At 41.6% G+C, this 27,166-nt stretch overlaps 1 protein-coding gene across 2 annotated transcripts in view; it reads right to left on the reverse strand.

The window, feature by feature from the left end:
• Positions 1-27,166, reverse strand: part of IMMP2L (inner mitochondrial membrane peptidase subunit 2) — a 1,017,993-nt gene that overhangs the window by 221,430 nt on the left and 769,397 nt on the right. For both annotated transcript variants that reach the window (XM_075857081.1, XM_075857080.1), the window contains exon 5: positions 1,790-1,892. In XM_075857081.1, the coding sequence (XP_075713196.1) occupies positions 1,790-1,892 (103 nt within the window). The remainder of the gene's footprint in view (positions 1-1,789; positions 1,893-27,166) is intronic.

Genomic DNA, 27,166 nt, shown 5'->3' on the forward strand with positions numbered 1-27,166 from the left:
AAAACAGTGGCTCTAAAATTAGAACATTGCCCCTAGAAAAAGCACAATGATAACAGCCACTGAAGAGATGAAAGTCGGAAACCAATTTTTTATCTATTTGACTGATAGGCGGTATAGATGCATAGTGTAGATAGATAGATGCCACTTATAAACAATATATGTAAAGCACTTCATTTATAAATAGCACATGAATATACATGAATACTCTAGAAAATAAAGATGGTTTTACATCAAAAACTGTCTGCAAAAATCGAAAGAAAGACATTAACGGACTTCAAACTCATCAAATCCAGCTTTCGGCGACAGCTTCAGTGCTTGCTTAGTATCTGTTTGGATTGAACATATCTCATATACTGCCAGCCCACGGTCCACCAGGAACTAAAGGGGCTGACAGCAGAAGCATGTAAAATATTTTGATAAGGTTGGAATCACACATTCGGTTTTTGGTGCTGTTTTTGATGCAGTTCTTTTTAGTCAATGAAAGAAGTTGACCATAACCAAAGAAAAATATAAAGGAAAAAATTATACCTATCGCACCCGGGCCCTGGAGCTTGAGGAGATCCAAAAGGAACTCTACCTCATATGAAGAGACCAGTACTATAAATTACGTGTGACTGTTGGGTAACACTAATACAGATTTTGACTTGGGGCTCTATTTGTTTCATCAATTCCACAATGGGAAAGAGACATTTTTTTTTATTATTCAGGTGTCAGCCATGAATAATGTAAACCAATTAGGCTAGGGTTAGGAATTGTGGTTGTTTATTGCAAATCACAAGTTATTTTTCTAGCATTGGGTGCAATATAATTCGTGTGTGACTGCAGCTCATTTGTGATGTCAGTGATTTTGTTTTGGAAGTGTCTTATGGGTGTTGTAAATGCTAAATTAAATTGCACCATAAACAGTCGCGCAACTTCAATGCATCAGCACGTCGCAGACAAATAGCACAGTAGTAAAGTCACCATGTAGTCCTAGCCTTATACTCAGTTCTGTTTATTTTGCTTTATCAGGCTTAGTTAATAAATTTCTTCTAGTTTGTTGCCCTCGTGCGTTGGCCTGTAGAGTCAGACTTTTTTTTTTTTTTTTAAATCTAACGAAAATACCTTTATGTGAAAGGGTTTAAAGGGAACCTGTCACCAGTATTTCACCTATTGAACTTTACATATCCCTCACTGGCCGATGCTATATAAAATTCATTGCAGTTATCCCCTCTCCTAAACTCCTCCACTGACTGTAAACAACGGTCTGCAAACATTTTGCGCCTTTTATCGTAACACATCAGAAGAGGACAACAATGCACAAGCGCAGGATTTTGTGTGCTGGGGGAAGGCGAGGAGCTGTCAATCAATAGTAAGCAAGTCGGGGTAAACTCGGAAAGACTTATGAAGATATTAGTCTTTTCAAACGAAGATATGACTCTTTTCTGCTCATTAGCATACGGTGTGGGAACACTAAAAAACTGAATACTAAAGCTACAGAGCCGACTAACAAGATAATTATAGGTTATACAGAAATGATTTTTCACCCACTACCACCTGGTATTGATGGTTTAATAGGTGAAATGCTGGTGACAGGTTCCCTTTAACTTGCTCAAAACTACAGTTGCACTGTAGGTCAGTACGCTCAGGTTGAATCAGTCTTACTTATTTTTATTTAGAGAGAATAACTCATTTTACAAAAAGCTCCCATACAAAGCAGGTCACATCTGCAATAATTCTTTAAACAAGCGATAAAAACAGCTCATATAGACATAAATTCTGAAAAATACCAAAATAATGCAAGACTTACAGGTCCAAAGGCATTACTGTCAAAGCTATGCCCATGATGGTCACCTTCCACCCACATGTGTCCATTGGGAATCTTTACGTATTGATTCTTGTGTCCCATTGTTCTGTTCAGGAAGAGTAGAATAAAGAAATTATTTGTAATTGAGATATTTGTTTATTTTGTTTCTAAATCCATATACAAAGTTTGATAAAATGTAATATGTTTCTTAAAGGATTGAATATTATTAGGTGTAATAATCGCTTCTGAACACACAAATGGACTAGTATTTTTCATCATTTTTATTCTGCCTGGTTTCATCTTCACTATGTATTTAATGCATTCAGTAGCAAAAAAAATTATTTGTGTTTGTTCATATGCCAGATAGAAAAAAGGATGAACTAAATGCAAAAAATGTGGCTTTCCACTTTGTCTGCAAGATTTTTATAAAAATAATTTTTCTCCCATCTTCATTTACAGCTTTAAGTTCCACTGAAAATGAAATTGGTATATAAATAAGGGATGAATATACTAAAGAGAATCGCTTACATACTGTAAGTATGATAATTGAAAGCGAAAAGCACATAGAAGTCATTTGTATGGTTACGTTTTTAAACGTTGCCCATGCTACATCTGCAATAGAGCTCTGGATTAATTTATAGAAAAAATAGCAGCAGTGCATTGGATGCAACTAAAATTAGGTCAAATAACGGCCATTTGTTTTCTCTACCACTCGTATGAGGTAATACATACAGAACAGACTATACACATAGGCCACATTTACTAAGACTCACGTATCTTACACCGGTCTTAGTAAAAAGTGATAGTTGTAGCGGTTTGTGCCATATATATTAAAAAGCGCACGTTTTAATAAATTTGGCGCATTTTGCACTGCATGAGAAACAGAAAAATAAATCTAGTCTGCACTTCTTGTCTTCAGTTTTACAGATGTAAAACACTCATTGAAGTCCCTAGAGAGTGATTAAAATACAAATGCATCCGTATGTAATTCATATTTGATTTGTATTGTATCCGTAAGCCATCAGTATTGCATCCGTATTTCAGAGTGTATGTCTTGTGTGGTTCAATTTCCTGCCTAGAAAACAACCCATCAGTATTACCAATCTGTAATACTGATAATATACTGATGCGATTTTATCTGTAATACGTCCATATTGCGGATCCGTATTACAGACTTTTACCTATATGCTCATGTGAAAATGGCCTTATGGGAAAATTTGCACATCTTCAATGTCATGGACTCACTCCTAATTTCGGCTTACAAATATTGAAGCAAAACTTTATCCTAGATACTGTCGTGTGAATGAGGCCTTCGTGCACAGATAGCATAAATGCTGCAGATATTCCGTCTAATCTCTGTATAAAAAAAATCTGCAGAGAGTACTGTACCAGCCATGTAGATGAGATTTGAACGAATCTCGTCTACATGCCCTGGAAAATTATAGTAGAGCTAGAGCAGTTTCAAAGACGGGCAACTAAAGTAATAATGGAATGGGTAGACTACAGTACCTGGAAAGATTATCAAAGTTAGGATTATTTAGTTAAGAAAGAAAGACATCTGAGGGGGTGAACAAATACCAAAATATAAATATATCAAAGGTCAATACAGAGACCTCTCTCATGATTTATTTATAACTAGGACTGTAACAAGGGGCATCTTCTACATCTAGCGGAAAGAAGGTTTCTACACAAACATAGAAGGGGATTCTTTACTGTAAGAGCAGTGAGACTATGGAACTCTCTGCCAGAGGAAGTTGTTATGGTGAATTCGCTAAAACAGTTCAAAAGAGGCCTGGATGCCTATCTTGAGTGTAGTAATATTACAAGTTATCGTTACTAGATTACTATAGATGGCTCATTGGTCCATTGATTTATTCGAATTGTCCTAATGGAGTGGGGAAGGAATTTTTCCCTTAAATTAGTAATATAGTTTTTTGCCTCATGAGGCTTTTGCCTTCCTCTGGATTTACACTGCAGAATACTTGACTAAACTGGATGGACATGTGTCTTTTTTGGACTTACAAACTATGATATAATGATACTGCCTGTGTAGGAAAAACATTTTATATTAGTTTCCACTGTGGCAAATTAGGAAATGGCTGTAATGAGCATGTTAATTGAAAGTTTTCAGGCTGCTGGTTTGTAGGTAACAGTCACGGGATGGAACAGCAGTACACAATGTAAAGTGCAGAGCACTGTGGAGAAATGTAAGCGCTGGAAAAATGCCTTGCTATCCCAATGGCAAAAGCTTTAATTGGGCACACAACCTGACACAGCATGTGCTCATTAAAATTTAAATGAGCTCTCTTGATGATATGTGTGCTATATCATGCTTGCCATTGTAGAGGCCTCACAGGACACAGGCTAACAGAAGGTAGCATCGCAGAAGAAGCAAATTAAAGTAATAACATTGGTGTACTTTAAAAGTAATGCCTTGCTAACACAAAATAGCCGCATAACATACAAAAATATAATGTGTAAAAGATCAGCAGTATTCTAGTAGATGTCCTGTAATCTATAAATGTATGTATAGAATTTGCATTGTATGATCTAACTATTGTTACGTGTTACTAAATGGCTTTATAATGTATATAAACACACGCTGTACACAAAACTCTGCATACCTCTTTTATTTTTTTAAATGTTATGAAACCTATGTCAGGCATGGCCTGTACCTATGCTTCATCCTATGCTTTCAGTACCACCCCACACAAATAAATAAATAAAACTACAGACCTGCCAAGAAAAAAAAAAAAGTTCTGTGAATATTAAGCCAGTGACTTCAATCGTAGTTCGTGGTTCCTCGAAGAAATTATACAGGGGCCAAAAAGAAGTGTGTGTCCTCTGTATGCTAAGGAGCGGGTAAACCTTATGTGAGCCCTCTAGGGGCTACTTATTGCCTTAGAAGTCTCACTAAGGAATGGAACAATAGGAAATATTGCTTGAATTTATCCCCTTAGCACTTTGTTGAGGTTGTCTAGTGGAAATAGTAACAGTCATCAGAAAAAAAAATGGCACATTTTGCTTCTAATGTCTTTTAAAACAGATCTCTCATCAGACTATGCTGCCTTATATAAGGGCAGCAAAATATGAGGACAGGCTCACTTTCCTATGAGCCAAAACAGCACAAAAAATGATCCCGCCATCCTCCCAGTGATTAATGGGCTGCTGTGTATTGAGACACACTGCAGCCAGCTATCAATTACTGCCAAGAGAGGGGGAGGGGGGCCGAGGGAGCGCTACCTACATAAATAAACCAGACTCATAAATATGAATTTGGAGTATTCTTTAAAAACTCCTATTGGTGTCAGGTCCGTATTTCACACCGAATAACCACCTCTGTAAATTGAAAGCTGAAGGCATGCCTGGAGAGAAGTACACCACACAAATGTCTGAGGTACAGCTTCAATGTCAGCCAGGAGCAACTGAACTTTATTCAGAACAAAGAAACACACACAGAGAAGACACATGCCCCTCCCTATAAGTTTTCCTATACATTCTTCTGCACACTCCTCTTTGCATTCCAGGGGGCGGTGTCTTCCATAGGTGTGTCCGACATGAACAAAGAACTTGTTATATATATCAGTATATTACACAAAGAACTGAAATGTATATACATATGTGTGAGGATAATATTTTTCAGACAATATACATGGTAATGATCCCTGACAGTCCCCCCTAAAAATATTATTCTATCCCTGAGTCTTACCTAGCAACCAACTACTGACCACTCGAACCAGGCGAGTAGGGGTTTTGGATTTCTTCACCAGCTTGAGACGAGCTACTCCTGATGAGTAACCCCCCTTTGTACCTGGACTTCCAAGGTGTCGGAGTGGTCCTAACTTTCCCTATTCTCCTCTGGATACAGGATGGTTGTCTTGATATAATCTACAAACCACTGCTGGTTGTAATATATATATATTAATCCAGTCTACATTTTTATTAACAGTAATAATTGTCGCACTGTCACTTACTGTCCTAATGGGACTTTACCCCTGCAGATATGACAGGTCATGGGCAGCACAGTGACCTTCACCTCACACCTTCACATAAAACTCCTCAGATTGTAATTTGCAGCACCGCGGCATATTTACACACATTATAATTATAAACCTCAGACATTATAAACAATAGGGCCTCAGCTAATAACATAATGCTATCACCAATCTCATGCTATCACCCTCAGGTCTCGGGTCCCATCAGTTCATTGCCAGTCCTGTACACCATCATCTTCTTCTTCTCCTGTCTTCTGCTCTTCACTGACTGTCACCCTCAGGGTAACCCACACAATTGTGGAGTCAGACTACGTTGGTGTCCAGTGGGGGAGTTATTATTACCCCCTCCTGGTCACTTATCAAAACACTTGATCCTGCTGTCGGATTCACTCAGGTCTTTGGTCTTTACTTTGCTGATGTCATCAGGACTTGGTTTGGTCCTTCTCATCTGTCCGACACCGTCTCCTTTGGTTTACGTCATCAGGCTGTACATAGCACCTCATGTTGTGAGCCTGGGGTGAGATCCCACGTAGGCGGATTAGTGGAGTTGTATTGTGACTATCAAACCCTCCGCATCTGTACTCTTCCTCTGGCAAGTTACTTGTCTGGGTGGCCGCTTAGAATTGTGACACTGCCGTCAGTTCATGATAAACGCGTTGTACTGGCTCAGGCTGTGCCTGCCGCATCTCAGTGATGGAGTTCATCGTGTTAAAAGTCTTTTAGTTCATATTTACTGGCAATTGCTGGGGACCCCCAACTCTTGTCAATTGTTAAAATAAATACTAATCTGGTGATAACATCATCCGCATACACTATAAACGTTGTTCTAAGTACATACAATAATGTCAGGCCCCTAAATGACATCAAACACCTTTATATAAGGAAAAACTTCTCTGTTACAATGGACAGGGCACCTAGAAGATGTGTAATTATTGGGTACATTTCATTTGCACTTGGTGATACTTTTTCAGCAGGATTTGTACCTTGATCTCAGCTGATTGCCTGGAACATCTCCACCTCACAGAAAGATACACAGATTCCACATGTTTATCTGACAAGCGTCTTAAACCTATTTTTCTTACTCTAATCTGGTTCGTTCTACCTGGGAAGGCCTCTCAAGGTCGGTTCTCTTCGTAGGAGGCGGGTATGATAAGGTTGGCACCGGTCTGCCAGGACTGTTCTGTAGGCAAATCAAACAGCTCTAACAGAATTTAGCAGCGACAGCTGTAAAACCTGGGACATACCAATTAGATCTTACCCAAATAATTAATTTGAAGAAAAACATTAACAAATAGCATCTTTACATCAAACGTTCACACTGGTCAGTAACTAAAACTTACAAACTGATTCTTCTTTATATACATATCTATACTTACACATATACACTGCACAGAATTCTCTGCTCTAAAATTTCCCTTTCACAACAAAAATAAAAAATAAACAAATAAAAATGTTTTCTAATGGGAATATTCCACTTCTGTACCTTTTATCTGACGCATGACTCTAATAGTCCAATGCTAAGGCTGGTCCAGAACTTTACATAAAACTTAACTTCAGTATTTAATATTCCCACAACCCTTCTTAAATACAATTATTAAACAAACTAACCTTGGGACAATGTCTAGAGAACTGCTGACATCTTATCATTGTACAAACACCAGTTCAATACTTGGGATAACATTGTTCCCCCGTCACTTACACACAATGTCTGCAATGGGGAAGATACCGGCCGGGCTTCAGGCCCCCCCTGAGAACAGGTCTACACACATGAGCACTTTGTCATACACTTCTACCTCGGGTAGTTGTATGTTCTGCAGTCGCTGGGACGGGTAATCTGGCCGGGCTTCACAGGTACCTTTGCTGTTTTACCTATGTCATGCCGTGCGCACATCACGCCGGCTGCTACAAACCTAGTGGTGGCATTATTGTATCCAGGGACAAGCCAATTTACTGATAACTGGCCGCACATACCCTTGTTGTCAGTTCTGTCTTCTCTCGCTCTCTCAATTGGCTTACCCGATGATCCAATAAAGTTCCTACTACCAATGGGCCCATAATTGTGGGCGATGCCAAAAGCGTACCCAGAGTCAGTGTAAATGTCGGCCGTCTTACCTTCTGCCAGGTTACAAGCCTCAGCGAGCACCTCCAGCTCCGCTCCTTGAGATGAACAAGAAGGTGAGAGTGGTTTCTGGGTAATTTACCTGGTGCCTCGTATCCCGGCTTGTACATACTGTATAATAAAATCTCTTTATTACAAATTTACATTAAAAACCCATGTCACATATAGATAGAACATCTCAAAGGGGTGGCGTCTTCATCCTCTAAAATAAAACCAAATGTTATACACTTCTCCACACTCATCTGATAATCCAGAATACTTTGAGAATCTCACTTTTATCAGGTTCTGCAAATACTTGCTTAATACAAAAACAAATAAAAAGAAAACATTCCCAAAAACTTTACATCAAATTAACAATGTCCAGACAATTTTTGTTTTGCCTTCTCCCTCATCTAAATCCATAAAGACTCGTGTGAGTGACGTCACCTCTGCCTCCTGTGTAAATTTGCTGGTGGGAGATGGTCTCTTACACATTTTTAGATCTCCTGAAACCAAATTAATTAACTCAAAACAAACCAAAATTGTACCTGATCAGTCCCTTCACCCTTCCCCCCTTTGTGGACTCTGCGAAAGTAATGTAGCAGAGTTCAAAACTACATCTCAACATAACAAAGTCTGGCACTAGTTTAACCCCCTGTAATGTGCAACAGCCTGAAACAAAAATGACTTTTTCCTGACGAAAATACATTTGATCTTTACAATGACACAACTCATGTGTGAAATCAAAAACAAAACAATTGTAGTTAGTTATTCAATAAAACAAAAAATATTATCTCTGATAACATTAATTACTGCAAACCAATAAACTGTATATATAAATAGGGAACGGTGGGGGCACATACATTTTCAAAACCCCGTGTCTCACAGTATCTGTAGTTTAATACATCTGAATTAACATCAAAACACATGAAATCTGATCACATAAATATCGGAACGTTTATAAACAACAGCGCATGCGCAAAAGAGAAGAAATTTATTTCGGTTTGTAGACATTACTGATATATATATATATCTCAGCAGTGCATATTGAAATCCCTTTGTCCCATCAGCCCTGCAGACTGCACCCAGTCAGCCCCCCTCCTCCTCCCAAACACAGCACACTACAGGGGAGAGGGAGGGGGGGTCACACACTCATTTCTCACAACTTCTCACAGCTTCTCACAATCTTAACACTTTCAATGCCGGCAAAACAACATACGTATCTGCAATCATTCATCACACCATTGTATAGGAATTATCTACGTATCAAACACATCTTTAACCGTACAATCTGTCGGCCACCATCTCTATATTATGATGACGTGTTGTTTCATCAGTGAACTAGACTGGAACTTCTGTAAATAGAAAAGACACTACAAATGACAAAATTAACAAGGTGATTATTTCATACTGATTTGGTTGGGCCGGGCGTGGCCACATCAGGGGTGGGTGGTGGGGGGCAGCCTCTCCCATTGGAAACACATTGCGCAGCTGTGAAGGGGGGGGGGGGTTCCCCACCCACAATGAGGACACACTCAACATGAGGTTACGGACACCATTACCGGGCGTCGGCTGGTCCTGTGTTTTCTAATACATATAACATACAATACCTTTCTTATTACTAACTTCCATTCACTTCACCAAATCATGAATAGGATCGGGTGATCCTGATGATTTGAATATGGACCGTAAACCATCCATTCTAACAGTCTATATTATACACGTAACTTATATAACAATTTTCGGTCTACAACTCTCTTGTCTGGCCACTATATTACTTACAATTTAATACACGACTTAACAGTTTGTTTTTTTTAGTTTTTTTTTTTTTTCAGTTTATACACCCCGCATATGCCTTATCACACGACTTATCAGTGTTTTTGTCTCACGTCTTATCACACGTCTTATCAGTGCATCATTGCACCCCGCGTGCCCGCGTCTCACGTCTTATCACACATGTACTTATGCCCGCGTGCCTATCCACGACTTATCACACATGTACTTATGCCCGCGTGCCCCTGTATAAGACAGGTTATAATACTATCCACGACTTATCACACATATATATTGTGCCCGCGTATTTTCTATCTAGTCCCTAATTACCCAGGAGGATGGTTAGTCGGGCGCGACTAAGGTCTCACAGGTTTTTTACCTCACAGCGGAAAATATCACCTCTGTCGCCTGAGATAGTCCAGGAAATCAACAAAAGGGTTCTACAGATCGCCACAAGACTGTCCACTAACACAGATAAGACGAAGATTTATAAAATCAATTCGCTTACCGTGTTATTGCGGAGGTGATCAAATTCCTTCAGTGGGCAACTTTGAGTCCTCTGTTTCACCCTGTGATTGTCGATTGTCCGGATTTTGATATTTCCTCGAGTGAGGTCCCATCTGGGTCGCCAAATGTCAGGTCCGTATTTCACACCGAATAACCACCTCTGTAAATTGAAAGCTGAAGGCATGCCTGGAGAGAAGTACACCACACAAATGTCTGAGGTACAGCTTCAATGTCAGCCAGGAGCAACTGAACTTTATTCAGAACAAAGAAACACACACAGAGAAGACACATGCCCCTCCCTATAAGTTTTCCTATACATTCTTCTGCACACTCCTCTTTGCATTCCAGGGGGCGGTGTCTTCCATAGGTGTGTCCGACATGAACAAAGAACTTGTTATATATATCAGTATATTACACAAAGAACTGAAATGTATATACATATGTGTGAGGATAATATTTTTCAGACAATATACATGGTAATGATCCCTGACATTGGCTAAGTGACACAATTTCATTTGTTCAGTTTTGTCTAATAGGATAGGGGACTTGTATCAGGTGATGGCAGCATTGAATAACCATACGGAGTATAGTGCCACATGTGCATTAGATCTAGTGGAAATATACTGAAGTTTCTTATTAGTATATACTAGGCTAGTAATAAGCCCTGCTGACCATGTAACAATTTGTTTGATTGATCAAGACTTTAAACTGTAATCGTAATTTGTACCCACCCTGGCACTTCCGACCCTGTATTAATAAACATCTGTCATGTTCCCATTTAAGTTACACAGTGATTTATCCAGACAGGCAGTTTCTTATATACTTTTTAATAGCTGCACTGCACAACATGTCAGGTGAATTTCTGCTTCATTGGAGAAAAAGAAGACAATTCCATTATAAAACAGATTAAATTTATTAGAAATAATAAGCGGTGATCGGCAGAGATATACACATGCTAATGTTCTGCATTTATCACAGTGCCTGAAAAGCGTGCATATTATGAGATGACTATTACAATAGTTAAGTCCTTAAAAAGGGCATGCATTTTAGAAATGTTGTCCTTCACCGTTAAATTGAAATACTGGAAGATACAGGATATGAAATGATTTTAATAAAGAGACTATCAGTGCAGTGATATTAACCTGTTCACTAGCACAAAGAAGTGAATCAACTAAATATTTTACCTGAACGAAAGAATTTGATTATAAGGAAAACACGTTAATAGTTCACAAACATTGGGGCAGATTTATTAATGTATTTACAACAGTTTTCTTGTGTTAGTACATTATAAAAATGACATTCGGCTCTAACATCACAATTGGAAAGCACCTCCGCCACTTATTTCAACATATCCGAATGTATAAAAAAAAAGTTCTTGACTTTCTCCACTTTCCTGATTAGAAAAGTGGCAGAAAACAATGTCACGTCCAATCTGGAATTGTTTTAAAGCGGTTGTCCCACCATAGCAAGTGGGCCTAAAATGATGCCATTCACAAAGTTGAAGCAAAGTTAAATTTGCCATTTAAACGTATTAAAAAAAATGGGACCAATCTCCAGATATTACCTTTTGATCCCTCCTATGGCACCCCTGCTGTTTCCTATCTCCGCTGCTCTGCACATCCTTCCAGTGAAGCTCTAGTGTGCGGCCGGAACTAGAGAGCACCAAGTGACAGATGAATCCAAAAGGTGCTCTCCGCCAAGCATCCCTCACTGAGCTCTATTATGTCATTGTATTGAGAAAGCTGAGAATGCGCAGTTGAAAAATGTTCCTTAGAGTGGGGATGAAGACCAAGGCTCAGGCAGCGATGCAGCGGCAGGGACAATATCACGAACGACATTCTGAGAAATGTAGGTGACAGTCTTACAAGTCTTACAAGTCCAGTCATGTGTGCCTCCAGAAGATCCCTCCTCTGAGTGTCTTGCGGCACATTTCAACAAGAGATTCAAATATACAAAATTAACATTAGAAGGTATGTTGGAAACCGATATAGGCGTGAGGATACATAATATTATATTTGTAAAGAAAATAGGAGGGTTTGGGGGTAAATTCAGTGGTGGGATAACCCCTTTAAGACCGTTCCATATTCAAGAGTGTAGCGCACACTGCACTTGGAGAGATTTTGCAATCCATGTACAAAGAAGGAGAAATTTTAATTCACAATTTCAAACTTCTCTACAAATGACATAAACTGCAGTACACTCTGTGACAAATGTCACTTTAGCTTCATTCTTTATGAATGTAATGTCTGAACACAGGTGGAGCTGTGTTGGGAAGTTGTAGATTTAGTCATTCAGGTTCATTGGAAAGCATGGTGGCCGACAACTCCTATGGCCACTGTGATGGCTTCCACTAGCAGTTGTCAGCTTTGGACATCCGGCCTGATATAGAACATTAAAATGCTTAAGAGGACAGTTCTGGAGTTCTTTTTCCATCTCACTGATGAGGATCAGTATTTCATCTATGACCATTAATGCAATTATTATATATTATACCTACAAATATGTCTATGTGAAGAAGGGCCATTCAATAATTTCCCTTTTTTTTTATTCTGCTTAGTTTCTCTCTCTCTAGTCGAATGCAAGTTACTTCAACATAGAGATCAGAAGAAGACTTATTTCTGTTTTTTTTTACTCACAGTCCTTTAGACCGTTTTGCTTGATGCTGCTACCAGTACAGTGTTATGTAGAGATGGCAGGTTGAGTTGAAATATTAACATTCATACTCGATCTTAAACGTCAAAAAGATCTAAATCACGAAGCGTTATGCTTTGTAAAATGCAGTCAAGCTTTGGATTAAAGAGACTTTTAAACTCACAAAGATGCATCTGGAAATTGAAAATGATGTACACAAGTAATACTTGCTCTACAGAAAGTAGTAAAAATTATTCACATGTATCTTGTCAATATTAAGGTATTAAAATGATGAGCAAAATATCCTGCTGTCTTTGGATTATTATTATTATGGTATTTGTCAATCTGGTAAGTGCAATAATGCAAAATGTATTTTTAGTATATTTGCAAATATTTCTACAATTCTGTTTTCACTATATCATTATGGGGCATTGAGTGCAGAATTATGGGGACAATCTTCAATTTTTTATTTTATTTTAGCACAAGGCCTAAAAATAACAAAATGTGAAAAAAGTGAAAGGGTCTGAAGACTTTCCGAATGCACAGTACATGAATATTGAATGTGGCTAAAAGTTTCCCAACTAGTGCATTAAAAAAAAAAATCTACGCTTAGTCCAGGATCGCACTAAGGGAAGCACACCATGATAACCAGCGCCAAATTTACCTATGGGAACATTAGGCTCGTGGAAGCCCAGGGGGTAGTACTCCTGATGCGTATTTACATGTAAATGAGCTATTTTATATGTTAAATAGGCAACCACACAGCTTACAAAGAGCTTAAAGGGGTTTTCCCACGAGAGACATTCATGACATATCCACAGGATATGTCATAAATGTCAGATAGATGCGGGTCCCAGCTCTGGGACCCGCACCTATCTCCAGAATGGAGCCCCCTAAACCCTGTTCAACCACTCTGTGCTGCAGCTGAATGAGGTGAATTCCGACCATGAAAAAGGTTTTATGGTCGTGAGTTACATAAACAGCTGAGCTACGCTGTTTCTGTAACTCTCATAGAACTTTATGATAGTTACAGAAACAGCGTAGCTTGCATGATACGCTGCCTCCGTAACTGCCATTCACTACTATGGGAGTTACAGAAACAGCGTAGCTCAGATAGCGACGCTGATTATGTAACTCACGACCATATAACTTTTTTCATGGTCGGAATTCACCTCATTCAGCCGCAACACAGAGCGGCTGAACGGGGTTCAGGGGGCCCCTTTCTAGAGATAGGTGCGGGTCCCAGAGGTGGGACCCGCATCTATCTGACATTTATGACATATCCTGTGGATATGCCATAAATGTCACTCGTGGGAAAACCCCTTTAATTCACTCCGAAGGACAGGACCAGCACGTGTACGTATTACACAGACAGTTGATTGATTTCAATGGGAACTGTGTAATATTTAATTTCTCCTGTGAAGGCATGGCAGTGAAATGGGACACTTGATCCCCCACCATTTACAGCTCATCTCTGAGGGTCCCAATAGTGGGATACCCTGTGTTTAGCTCTTTTAAGAAAAAAGTGATTGCCTAAGCATACAGCCCCTTTTAATTGTGGCCAACTTGATTGGTTGAGTTTAAGATGGCAGACAATCTGTATCTATAGGCTCCTTAGTTGTAAATCAGGTATGGATTATCACACACAAAGAAAATATCTTTTGATATGCAGTTTTAGATGCAAAGCTTGGGGCATTTTAGTTTAACTTTTGGCAGCTGCAACAGAATAACGTACCCAAAAGCAATGTCCAAAAGTTTTCACTTGAATCTGGTGCTTTCAGTTAAATGTCCCTGTGTATTTGATCTAATAGTAGTTTGTTTTTAATCTGTTGCTGCCAGAAAAGGCAGGAACACATTCAACATTTTGACAAACATATGTGCGTTAATTTCCTGCACGAATGACAGAAATCGTCAAAATCTAAGAAATTGAAAGGAAATTTTAACCTTTTCAAAAACACAAGTGGTGCCACAAATACGGATGAGCTTCCATTTTTTTTCTCACCAAAGTCAACCATGCTGCTTTAAAGGAGAATTTACCACGGGCTTAAAAATTGTACTGTGAGAGTAGGAATTCATAAATTCCCATACAGTTAGATTTAACATGTGTGTGATGGTTTATTCCTAATGTAAAAAAAATACAGTAGCAAAACGTCCTGTCCAAACCCAGCCATATAGTAGTTAGTACTGATGTAGTGAAGATCAAGTATTTAACCCCTTATCGCACCATGATGTACATTTATGGTACGGAATGCTTTATATAAAGGAACCATGTCGTACATGTACATCATGGCGATTGCGCGGTCACAGGAGCCTGGTGGTGATTGACAGCCGGGCTCCCACTGTAATCGCCAGGATCGGATTAACCCCTTAGATGCTGCGGTCAATAGCGACTGCTGCATCTAAGGTATTTGACAGATGGAGGGGGTTTCCTCTGTCAAACCTTCGACGCCCCAACTTGTAGGGTGTAGATGGATTACCATGCCAGCCGAGGGTCTTACAAAGGCACCTAGGTCTGCCAAAGATATGTGTCCATTAGGCTATGCCAAAATCATGGCCCAATATAGTAGGTTGCCTGTTAGTGTTATACTGACAGCCAATAATGCTTTGGAATACTATGTATAACAAAGCAATATAGAAGCGATCAAGCGATCACTACTTCAAGTCCACTAGGGGGTTAAAAAAATATATTTAAATTCAAGTAAAATACAGTTTAATAAAAAAAGTTTCTACCCCAAAATAAAGAAACCCATTTTTCAGCAATTTTCTATCCTATTTTTAAAAAATAGATCACAATAAAAAAATATATACAGATTTACGTACCTGTACAATAAAATTAACTTGTTACCATATGGTAAACAGTGGGGAAAAACACAAAAACCTGCAACATATCTGGGGGGTTTTTTGCATCGCCCTCCTCCAAATTTATAAAGTGGCTAAATTATCTAGTAATGTATCATCCTTCTCCTAACTAAATTCCAGATGATGCAATTTTCTCTATGTCCTCTGAGACCTATTATACTATAAATGCAATCATGATTTAGGAAAGCTTACAAGTCACATAGGAGTAAGGCTGAATCAAACCTCTATATGATATCGCTAAACCAGCCCACTGTGGAGGTAGTTAGGACGCGATAGTAATGGGAGGGTGATGACGGAGTAGCGCTCCCGTCCTATTGGACGTCCAAAGATCGAGCCCCCGGTAGAGGCGGAGCTAATATACACGCAAAAAGAGAGTGCTCACTATCTCCCTGATGAGCCAGCAAACCTGGTGAAACGCATAGGAGCTGTAGTCAGAAATACGGACTTTATTACAGGGACAGGTTCCAAAGACAACGGGGTCGTTCTTTTTAGAACGGGTGCCCGGTACGCTGTCAACAGTTACATTAGGCTATAGGGACAGGCAGAACTCCACTGTGTAACTCCTCTGATCCTGAGAAATCCTGCTGTATACACTATGGAACGGAAATCAAATACCTGGCAAATTGAATGCTAAATTGTGTATACACTATATGGTCTAATAGCACAATCTATACCATTATTGTTATTCCATTTTATATTATTTAAAAATTAAAAGTTATATCTTATAAACTATTCCTTCCTCTATATATACAGTGAAGGAAATAAGTATTTGATCCCTTGCTGATTGTGTAAGTTTGCCCACTGTCAAAGTCATGAACAGTCTAGAATTTTTAGGCTAGGCTAATTTTACCAGTGAGAGACAGATTATATTTAAAAAAAAAAACAGAAAATCACATTGTCAAAATTATATATATTTATTTGCATTGTGCACAGAGAAATAAGTATTTGATCCCCTACCAACCATTAAGAGTTCAGCCTCCTCCAGACCAGTTACACGCTCCAAATCAACTTGGTGCCTGCATTAAAGACAGCTGTCTTACATGGTCACCTGTATAAAAGACTCCTGTCCACAGAATCAATTAATCAGTCTGACTCTAACCTCTACAACATGGGCAACACCAAAGAGCTTTCTAAGGGTGTCAGGGACAAGATCATAGACCTGCGCAAGGCTGGAATGGGCTACAAAACCATAAGTAAGACGCTGGGTGAGAAGGAGACAACTGTTGGTGCAATAGTAAGAAAATGGAAGACATACAAAATGACTGTCAATCGACATCGATCTGGGGCTCCATGCAAAATCTCACCTCGTGGGGTATCCTTGATCCTGAGGAAGGTGAGAGCTCAGCCGAAAACTACATGGGGGGAACTTGTTAATGATCTCAAGGCAGCTGGGATCACAGTCACCAAGAAAACCATTGGTAACACATTACGCCGTAATGGATTAAAAACCTGCAGTGCCCGCAAGGTCCCCCTGCTCAAGAAGGCACATGTACAGGCCCATCTGAAGTTTGCAAATGAACATCTGGATGATTCTGAGAGTGATTGGGAGAAGGTGCTGTGGTCAGATGAGACTAAAATTGAGCTCTTTGGCATTAACTCAACTCGCCGTGTTTGGAGGAAGAGAAATGCTGCCTATGACCCAAAGAACACCGTCCCCACTGTCAAGCATGGAGGTGGAAACATTATGTTTAGGGGGTGTTTCTCTGCTAACGGCACAGGACTACTTCACTGCATCAATGGGAGAATGGATGGAGCCATGTACCGTCAAATCCTGAGTGACAACCTCTGTCCCCCCACCAGGACATTAAAAATGGCTTGTGGCTGGGTCTTACAGCACGACAATGACCCGAAACATACAGCCAAGGCAAGGAGTGGCTCAAAAAGAAGCACATTAAGGTCATGGAGTGGCCTAGCCAGTCTCCAGACCTTAATCCCATCGAAAACTTATGGAGGGAGCTGAAGATCCGAGTTGCCAAGTGACAGCCTCGAAATCTTAATGATTTACAGATGATCTGCAAAGAGGAGTGGGCCAAAATTCCATCTAACATGTGTGCAAACCTCATCATCAACTACAAAAAACGTCTGACTGCTGTGCTTGCCAACAAGGGTTTTGCCACCAAGTATTAAGTCTTGTTTGCCAAAGGGATCAAATACTTATTTCTCTGTGCACAATGCAAATAAATATATATAATTTTGACTATGTGATTTTCTGTTTTTTTTTTTAAATATAATCTATCTCTCACTGGTAAAATTAACCTAGCCTAAAAATTCTAGACTGTTCATGTCTTTGACAGTGGGCAAAATTACAAAATCAGCAAGGGATCAAATACTTATTTCCTTCACTGTATATATTTGCTTCAAAGTAGGAGGGTATAACGGGAACCAGCCCGTTGTTCTATCTCTGAGAATATACAATAAATATAAATTATATGTATCCCAAAATGGAACAAATAAAAACAACTACACGTCACGCAAAAAACAAGCCGTCAATGGAAAAATAAAAAAGTTGTGTCTTGGAATGTGGTAATACAAAAATGACTGTGCAAAAGTACTAAAATTAGAAAAAAACTATACTTATTTAGTATCACCATATTCATACCAACCCGTAGAAGAAAGTAAATATGTTATTTTTACCATGTAGTTAACCGTGAAAAAAATAATTGAAAAACCAATGGTAGAATTACGTTTTTTGACATTCCACACCCCAAAAAAAAAAAAATATAAGCCAATCAACAAAATATGTGTTCCCCAACATGGTGCCATTGAATAAAAGCAACTTCTCCTGCAAATATAAGCACTCATATAGGTACATCGACAGAAAAATAAAACAGTTATGGCTCCTGGAATGCGACGATTAAAACACAGAAAAAAATTATTGGTCCTTAAAGCCTAAAGGGAATCTGTCACATTGAGAATCCTGTCCAATCTGTAGGCATTCTGTTGTAGAGCAGGAAGAGATGAATAGATTGATATATAGCTTTATAGGAAAGGAGTCAAGATAATCTGTAATTTATTCATTTAAATCCCTGCTCACTATGGGCTAAAGAGTCCAAAGGGTTGTCCTATTCAATGATTGTCATTCTTTTCTGCATTAATGTACATACAGAAATAGCTGCCAATCACTGAGTAGGACTGGCCACTAGACACTTTGTTCCACAGAGAGAGAATGGATTCTGATGAATAAATTGTGCTCTTACTGAATGGGAGCGTGGTGCAATGCCTTGCACGCCCACTACAAATGTAACGGCGTGTACAACTACGAACTTTGAGGAGAGACATGTAATCAATAAAGAGGCTATACGAGCGATGCGGCCCCTTCAAACAGCTGATCGGCGGGGGGTGCCATCAGTCGGACCCCAACCGATTTGATTTCTAAGGATAGTCCATCAATATTATTAGCGCGGATTACCCCTTTAAGGCACTCCCTATGTTACTGTGCACTGGGTCTTAATTTTGCAGTTGAGAAATCAATTACCTTCCAGTTTATGAGATGTATTAAAGAAATTTCACATTCTTATGTAAACAAAGCTTAATTGTGTCTCAATTTACCATGATGTTCAAGTTCTCTGCTTGTTGGCAGAGAATAGGAACATTTTTGTTTATAACCAAAGGCTGAAAACTTGACCTGACTAAATCCTACTCATACCTAAGAGGTGGATAAAGTTGTATCAAGTCTAAACAACTGTCACGGCGCGGGGTGTGGACCCACTGGGCCGTACCATGTAGCGGGATAGCAGCTGGCCAAACAGGTGTAATGCAATGTCTACAGTTCTGAAAGGGTACCTGAGGCAATGTAGACAGTAGCCATGGTTTTAGGCAAAGACGAGGCTCTGACAGTAGACAGACTCCTGGCGGGGTGCGACACAATAGATGCAGCGGAGGGCACAACACGTCTCCAACTCTTGAGGGCACAGAGGCACGGTAGCACAGGATACAGGGTACAGGCAACAGGAAAGGGAAACACTGGGAACTGGAAAACACTAGGAGACCATTTGAAAGGACAAATTAAAGGTAACACAACAACGCTCAGGCAATGATCGAGAGGGAAGAGCCCCTTTTATAGTCCAGAAGCATTCTGGGCTAATTGCAGCTATTTTGCAAATGTGCGCGTACTGGCCCTTTGAGGCCGGGCATGCGCACCCTGCGGGAGACAGTGTCCAGACCAGGAAGTGAGTGCCGGCGTCTCCCAGGAGGGAGATGCCACCGTGAACTCGCTCGTTCATGGCCGCGGCCGTCAGAGGGTCTGTCAGGACGACGATCCGCGGCCGTAGACGTTACAGTATCCCCCCTCTTATGTCCCCTCTGCTTGGGACCAGAGCGGGAGAAAAACTTCTTCACGAGGGCAGGAGAATTGATGTTCTCCTCTGGCTCCCAAGACTTCTCCTCTGGGCCAAATCCCCTCCAATCCACCAAATAAAACGTTCTTCCTCCTACTCTCTTGGTGTTCAAGATCTCCCTCACCTCCCTGACGAGTCACTAGGACCACTGCGGAACTAGGAGTCTTGGAGTAGCAGTTCAGGACCACAGACTTCAGCAAAGAGACGTGAAAGGAGTTTGGGCTCTTGAGGGTGGGAGGCAGCCGAAGCTGGTAAGAGACAGGATTTATCTTCAACAGAATCTCGAAGGGTCCGAGGAACCTGGGAGCAAACTTGCAAGATGGCACCCTCAGCCGGATATTCTTGGAAGACGGCCAAATCTTAGTGCCTGGAAGAAACTGGGGAGGCTCTCATCTTCTTGTGTCTGCCTTTCTCTTCATGCGGTCGATCGCCAGCAGAATAGAAGATCGGGTCTGCTGCCATATCTGCAGAAAGTCTGTGTAAGTAGAGTCAGCTGCAGGCACCTGGGACATAGTGGAAACAGGAAGAGGTATTCATGGATGTTGGCCGTAGACAATGAAGAATGGGCTGGAGGTGGTGGACTCACTAGTATCATTGTAGTGAGAGAACTCAGCCCAAGCAAGCAGCTGCACCCAGTCATTGCTGCCTGGAGATAAAATGCCGCAGATAGTTCTCTATTATCTGATTAACCCTCTCAACTTGATCATTGGACTGGGGATGGTAGGCCGAGGAAAAGTCCAACTTCACACCGAAGAGACCGCAGAGGGCTCTCCTGAACTTTGAGGTGAACTTAACCCCTCGATCCGAGAAAATATGCAGGGGCAAGCCGTGCAGACGGAAGATGTGTTAGATGAAGAGGCCGGCCAGTCGGGAAGCAGAAGGCAGACCAGTCAGTTGAACAAAATGAGCCATTTTGGAGAATCGATCCACCACCACCCAGACCGTACTGCATCCAGCAGAGAGAGGCAGGTCCGGGACAAAGTCCATAGCAATATGTCGCCAGGGGGCATTGGGCACAGGCAGTGGCTGGAGCAGACCAGCTGGTCTGGAGTGGGAAACTTTATTTGCTGCGCACACCGTGCAGGAGGAGACAAAATCTGTGACGTCTTTGGGCAGCGTGGGCCACCAGAACTGACGGGCAATTAGGTCTTGGATCTTACGGGCACTCTCATGACCTGCCAGCTTGGAACTGTGTCCCCAGCGAAGGATTCTTCCTCTGTCTTCCAGACGCACAAAGGTCCTCCCCGGGAGAATGTCTCTAACATGCAGAGGGTCAATAGAGATGATGCAGGAAGGGTCAATGATATTCCGTGGGGACTCCACAGTGTCTTCTGTCTTGAATGACCTAGACAAGGCAATGGCACTCAAATTCTTGTCGGCAGGGCGGTAGTGGAGCTCAAACTGGAACCGAGCTAAGAACAGTGTCTACCTGGCCTGACGAGGGTTCAGCCTTTGGACCTTCTGGAGATAGTTGAGGTTCTTGTGGTCCGTGAAGACCAGGATTGGATGAGCTGCACCCTCTAGTAGGTGTCTCCACTCCTGCATGAGCCAGCTTGATGACCAGTAACTCCCGATCCCCAATCGAGTAATTTAACTTTGCAGGAGAAAAAAAGCTTAGAGTAGTAGCCACATGCCACAGTCTTGCCTTTGGAGCCTCTCTGGAACAGAAGTGAGCCAGCACCAACAGAGGAGGCATCCACCTCCAACGAAAACTGTAGGGACACATCAGGATGATGAAGGATTGAGGCTGACATGAAGGCCTTCTTTAAGATCCTGAACGCGGCCTCTGCTTCGGGAGTCCACACCTTGGCATTCATGCCCTTTTTGGTGAGTGTAGAGATGGGAGCAGTCAGTGAGGAGAAGTTGGGGATGAACAGCCGGTAGAAGTTGGCGAAACCTAGGAAGCGCTGTATGGCCCTTAAGCCTTGAGGGCGTGGCAATTCCAAGACAGCCTTTACCTTTTCAGGATCCATTTTGAGGCCCTGATCGGAGATGATGTAGCCCAGGAAGGGTAAAGACTTTCTCTCGAACACGCACTTCTCCAGCTTGGCAGATAGGTGATTCTCCCTTAGTCAAAGAAAAACTTGGCGGATATGTCTCTGATAAGTCGCTGGATCTGGGTATAAAAAATCAAAATGTCATCGAGGTACACCACAACACACATAGAGGAGATCATGGAAGATGTCAGTGACGAACTATTGAAAGACCGCGGGGGCGTTACACAGGCCGAAGGGCATAACCAGGTATTTGTAGTGCCCATCACGTGTATTAAATGCCATCTTCCATTCGTCACCCTGACGAATCCAGATTAGATTGTAGGCCCCCCGCAGGTCTAGTTTGGAAAAACATATTGCTCCTGGTATGCGATCAAACAGTTCAGAGATTAAAGGCAATGGGTATCTGTTCTTTACTGTGATCTGGTTGAGACCCCGGTAGTCAATGCAGGGTCGGAGGGATCAGTCGTTCTTTTTAACAAAGAAAAACCTAGCCGGGGATGAGGATTTGCGTATGAAGCCGCTCTCTAAATTCTCCTCAATATAGGCAGACATCGACTGGGTCTCAGGTAAGGAGAGAGGGTATACTCTACGGCGAGGATGAGTCTAATCAGGGACCAAGTCAATAGGACAATTATACGCTCGGTGTGGCGGCAACGTCTCTGCCTCCTTCTTGATGAAGACATCCGAGAACTGAAAGTAGCAAGAGGGCAACCCTTCCAATGACTAATGCAGAGGAGGCTGAAGTGGATGTATATGCCCCAGACAGCGGTTGAGGCACTTGGGGCCCCACAGGAGAACCTCTCCGTAGTTCTAATCCAGGACTGGGGCATGTAGAAGGAGCCAAGACAAAACCAGCAGCACGGGGTTGACGGCCTTGGGTAGGGCAAAAAAGGAGATGAGCTCAGAATGAAGGGCTCCCACTTGAAGCCTCAGCGGTTTGGTCACAGACGATATTGGGTCGGGCAGCGGCAGTCCATCTACTGAGGCAATGATCAACGGCTTCTCCAGAAGGGTAGTAGGCAAGTGAAGAAGATCCACAAGGTCTCTGCGTATAAAATTGGCTGCAGAGTCAGAGTCCAGATAGGCAGAGTCCAGGTGGGACCTCTCGCCAGCGACAATAGTCACAGGGACACAAACAGAAAAAATGGGACATAAAGATCATCAAAACCACAAAAAAGGCCATACTCACTAGGTAGGTGGGTGGGTGAAAACCCGTTCCCATCAGGACGCAGACGGGTCAAAGAATGCTGCAGAAGGAGTGTGCATTAAGTAGTGATAGCCACTCCCACTAGTCTTGAGGGGAGTGGCGGACTAAGTGCTCAAAGGTGTGCGATAAATGAGTGTCAGTGTAGTGCTAGGGTGTGAATGGATGGTAAAAAATAAATATGTATGTGTGAAAGTGTGTAATAATGTAATAAAAATAAATAAATAAATAAATGTGATGAATAGGGGTCAGTGCTGTGAATAGTACATGGGGTGTCAGTACTATGTGTAATACGTGGAGGGATAATGTGCTGGTCGTCAGGCATGGCGTATCTTGCCGAATAACAGCCTATTTGTAACGCCGCTAGTGTTAGCTAAAGCGGGCTGCTCTGCATTCCAAACCAAACGCCAGCACATCATGCCCTCCCAGCATATAAGACCCGGCTGCGTCCTGAAAAAAAGTGTAGTATACGTAGTAAGAAATATCCATGAAACATGGGGTATTAGTTGTTATTTTGGCCAAAATACGCAAAGCTCGCAACCCAACGTCAAGGGTCCCCAGTGCCTTGCGAGTCCCTAACCAGAACTTTTCGTTCCTAATTTAAAAACACAAACAGAAAAAATGGGACATAAAGATCATCAAAACCACAAAAAAGGCCATACTCACTAGGTAGGTGGGTGGGTGAAAACCCGTTCCCATCAGGACGCAGACGGGTCAAAGAATGCTGCAGAAGGAGTGTGCATTAAGTAGTGATAGCCACTCCCACTAGTCTTGAGGGGAGTGGCGGACTAAGTGCTCAAAGGTGTGCGATAAATGAGTGTCAGTGTAGTGCTAGGGTGTGAATGGATGGTAAAAAATAAATATGTATGTGTGAAAGTGTGTAATAATGTAATAAAAATAAATAAATAAATAAATGTGATGAATAGGGGTCAGTGCTGTGAATAGTACATGGGGTGTCAGTACTATGTGTAATACGTGGAGGGATAATGTGCTGGTCGTCAGGCATGGCGTATCTTGCCGAATAACAGCCTATTTGTAACGCCGCTAGTGTTAGCTAAAGCGGGCTGCTCTGCATTCCAAACCAAACGCCAGCACATCATGCCCTCCCAGCATATAAGACCCGGCTGCGTCCTGAAAAAAAGTGTAGTATACGTAGTAAGAAATATCCATGAAACATGGGGTATTAGTTGTTATTTTGGCCAAAATACGCAAAGCTCGCAACCCAACGTCAAGGGTCCCCAGTGCCTTGCGAGTCCCTAACCAGAACTTTTCGTTCCTAATTTAAAAACACAAACAGAAAAAATGGGACATAAAGATCATCAAAACCACAAAAAAGGCCATACTCACTAGGTAGGTGGGTGGGTGAAAACCCGTTCCCATCAGGACGCAGACGGGTCAAAGAATGCTGCAGAAGGAGTGTGCATTAAGTAGTGATAGCCACTCCCACTAGTCTTGAGGGGAGTGGCGGACTAAGTGCTCAAAGGTGTGCGATAAATGAGTGTCAGTGTAGTGCTAGGGTGTGAATGGATGGTAAAAAATAAATATGTATGTGTGAAAGTGTGTAATAATGTAATAAAAATAAATAAATAAATAAATGTGATGAATAGGGGTCAGTGCTGTGAATAGTACATGGGGTGTCAGTACTATGTGTAATACGTGGAGGGATAATGTGCTGGTCGTCAGGCATGGCGTATCTTGCCGAATAACAGCCTATTTGTAACGCCGCTAGTGTTAGCTAAAGCGGGCTGCTCTGCATTCCAAACCAAACGCCAGCACATCATGCCCTCCCAGCCATGCCTGACGACCAGCACATTATCCCTCCACGTATTACACATAGTACTGACACCCCATGTACTATTCACAGCACTGACCCCTATTCATCACATTTATTTATTTATTTATTTTTATTACATTATTACACACTTTCACACATACATATTTATTTTTTACCATCCATTCACACCCTAGCACTACACTGACACTCATTTATCGCACACCTTTGAGCACTTAGTCCGCCACTCCCCTCAAGACTAGTGGGAGTGGCTATCACTACTTAATGCACACTCCTTCTGCAGCATTCTTTGACCCGTCTGCGTCCTGATGGGAACGGGTTTTCACCCACCCACCTACCTAGTGAGTATGGCCTTTTTTGTGGTTTTGATGATCTTTATGTCCCATTTTTTCTGTTTGTGTTTTTAAATTAGGAACGAAAAGTTCTGGTTAGGGACTCGCAAGGCACTGGGGACCCTTGACGTTGGGTTGCGAGCTTTGCGTATTTTGGCCAAAATAACAACTAATACCCCATGTTTCATGGATATTTCTTACTACGTATACTACACTTTTTTTCAGGACGCAGCCGGGTCTTATATGCTGGGAGGGCATGATGTGCTGGCGTTTGGTTTGGAATGCAGAGCAGCCCGCTTTAGCTAACACTAGCGGCGTTACAAATAGGCTGTTATTCGGCAAGATACGCCATGCCTGACGACCAGCACATTATCCCTCCACGTATTACACATAGTACTGACACCCCATGTACTATTCACAGCACTGACCCCTATTCATCACATTTATTTATTTATTTATTTTTATTACATTATTACACACTTTCACACATACATATTTATTTTTTACCATCCATTCACACCCTAGCACTACACTGACACTCATTTATCGCACACCTTTGAGCACTTAGTCCGCCACTCCCCTCAAGACTAGTGGGAGTGGCTATCACTACTTAATGCACACTCATTTATCGCACACCTTTGAGCACTTAGTCCGCCACTCCCCTCAAGACTAGTGGGAGTGGCTATCACTACTTAATGCACACTCCTTCTGCAGCATTCTTTGACCCGTCTGCGTCCTGATGGGAACGGGTTTTCACCCACCCACCTACCTAGTGAGTATGGCCTTTTTTGTGGTTTTGATGATCTTTATGTCCCATTTTTTCTGTTTGTGTTTTTAAATTAGGAACGAAAAGTTCTGGTTAGGGACTCGCAAGGCACTGGGGACCCTTGACGTTGGGTTGCGAGCTTTGCGTATTTTGGCCAAAATAACAACTAATACCCCATGTTTCATGGATATTTCTTACTACGTATACTACACTTTTTTTCAGGACGCAGCCGGGTCTTATATGCTGGGAGGGCATGATGTGCTGGCGTTTGGTTTGGAATGCAGAGCAGCCCGCTTTAGCTAACACTAGCGGCGTTACAAATAGGCTGTTATTCGGCAAGATACGCCATGCCTGACGACCAGCACATTATCCCTCCACGTATTACACATAGTACTGACACCCCATGTACTATTCACAGCACTGACCCCTATTCATCACATTTATTTATTTATTTATTTTTATTACATTATTACACACTTTCACACATACATATTTATTTTTTACCATCCATTCACACCCTAGCACTACACTGACACTCATTTATCGCACACCTTTGAGCACTTAGTCCGCCACTCCCCTCAAGACTAGTGGGAGTGGCTATCACTACTTAATGCACACTCCTTCTGCAGCATTCTTTGACCCGTCTGCGTCCTGATGGGAACGGGTTTTCACCCACCCACCTACCTAGTGAGTATGGCCTTTTTTGTGGTTTTGATGATCTTTATGTCCCATTTTTTCTGTTTGTGTTTTTAAATTAGGAACGAAAAGTTCTGGTTAGGGACTCGCAAGGCACTGGGGACCCTTGACGTTGGGTTGCGAGCTTTGCGTATTTTGGCCAAAATAACAACTAATACCCCATGTTTCATGGATATTTCTTACTACGTATACTACACTTTTTTTCAGGACGCAGCCGGGTCTTATATGCTGGGAGGGCATGATGTGCTGGCGTTTGGTTTGGAATGCAGAGCAGCCCGCTTTAGCTAACACTAGCGGCGTTACAAATAGGCTGTTATTCGGCAAGATACGCCATGCCTGACGACCAGCACATTATCCCTCCACGTATTACACATAGTACTGACACCCCATGTA

Source organism: Rhinoderma darwinii, chromosome 3 (genome assembly GCF_050947455.1).
Source record: "Rhinoderma darwinii isolate aRhiDar2 chromosome 3, aRhiDar2.hap1, whole genome shotgun sequence".
NCBI lineage: Eukaryota > Metazoa > Chordata > Amphibia > Anura > Rhinodermatidae > Rhinoderma > Rhinoderma darwinii.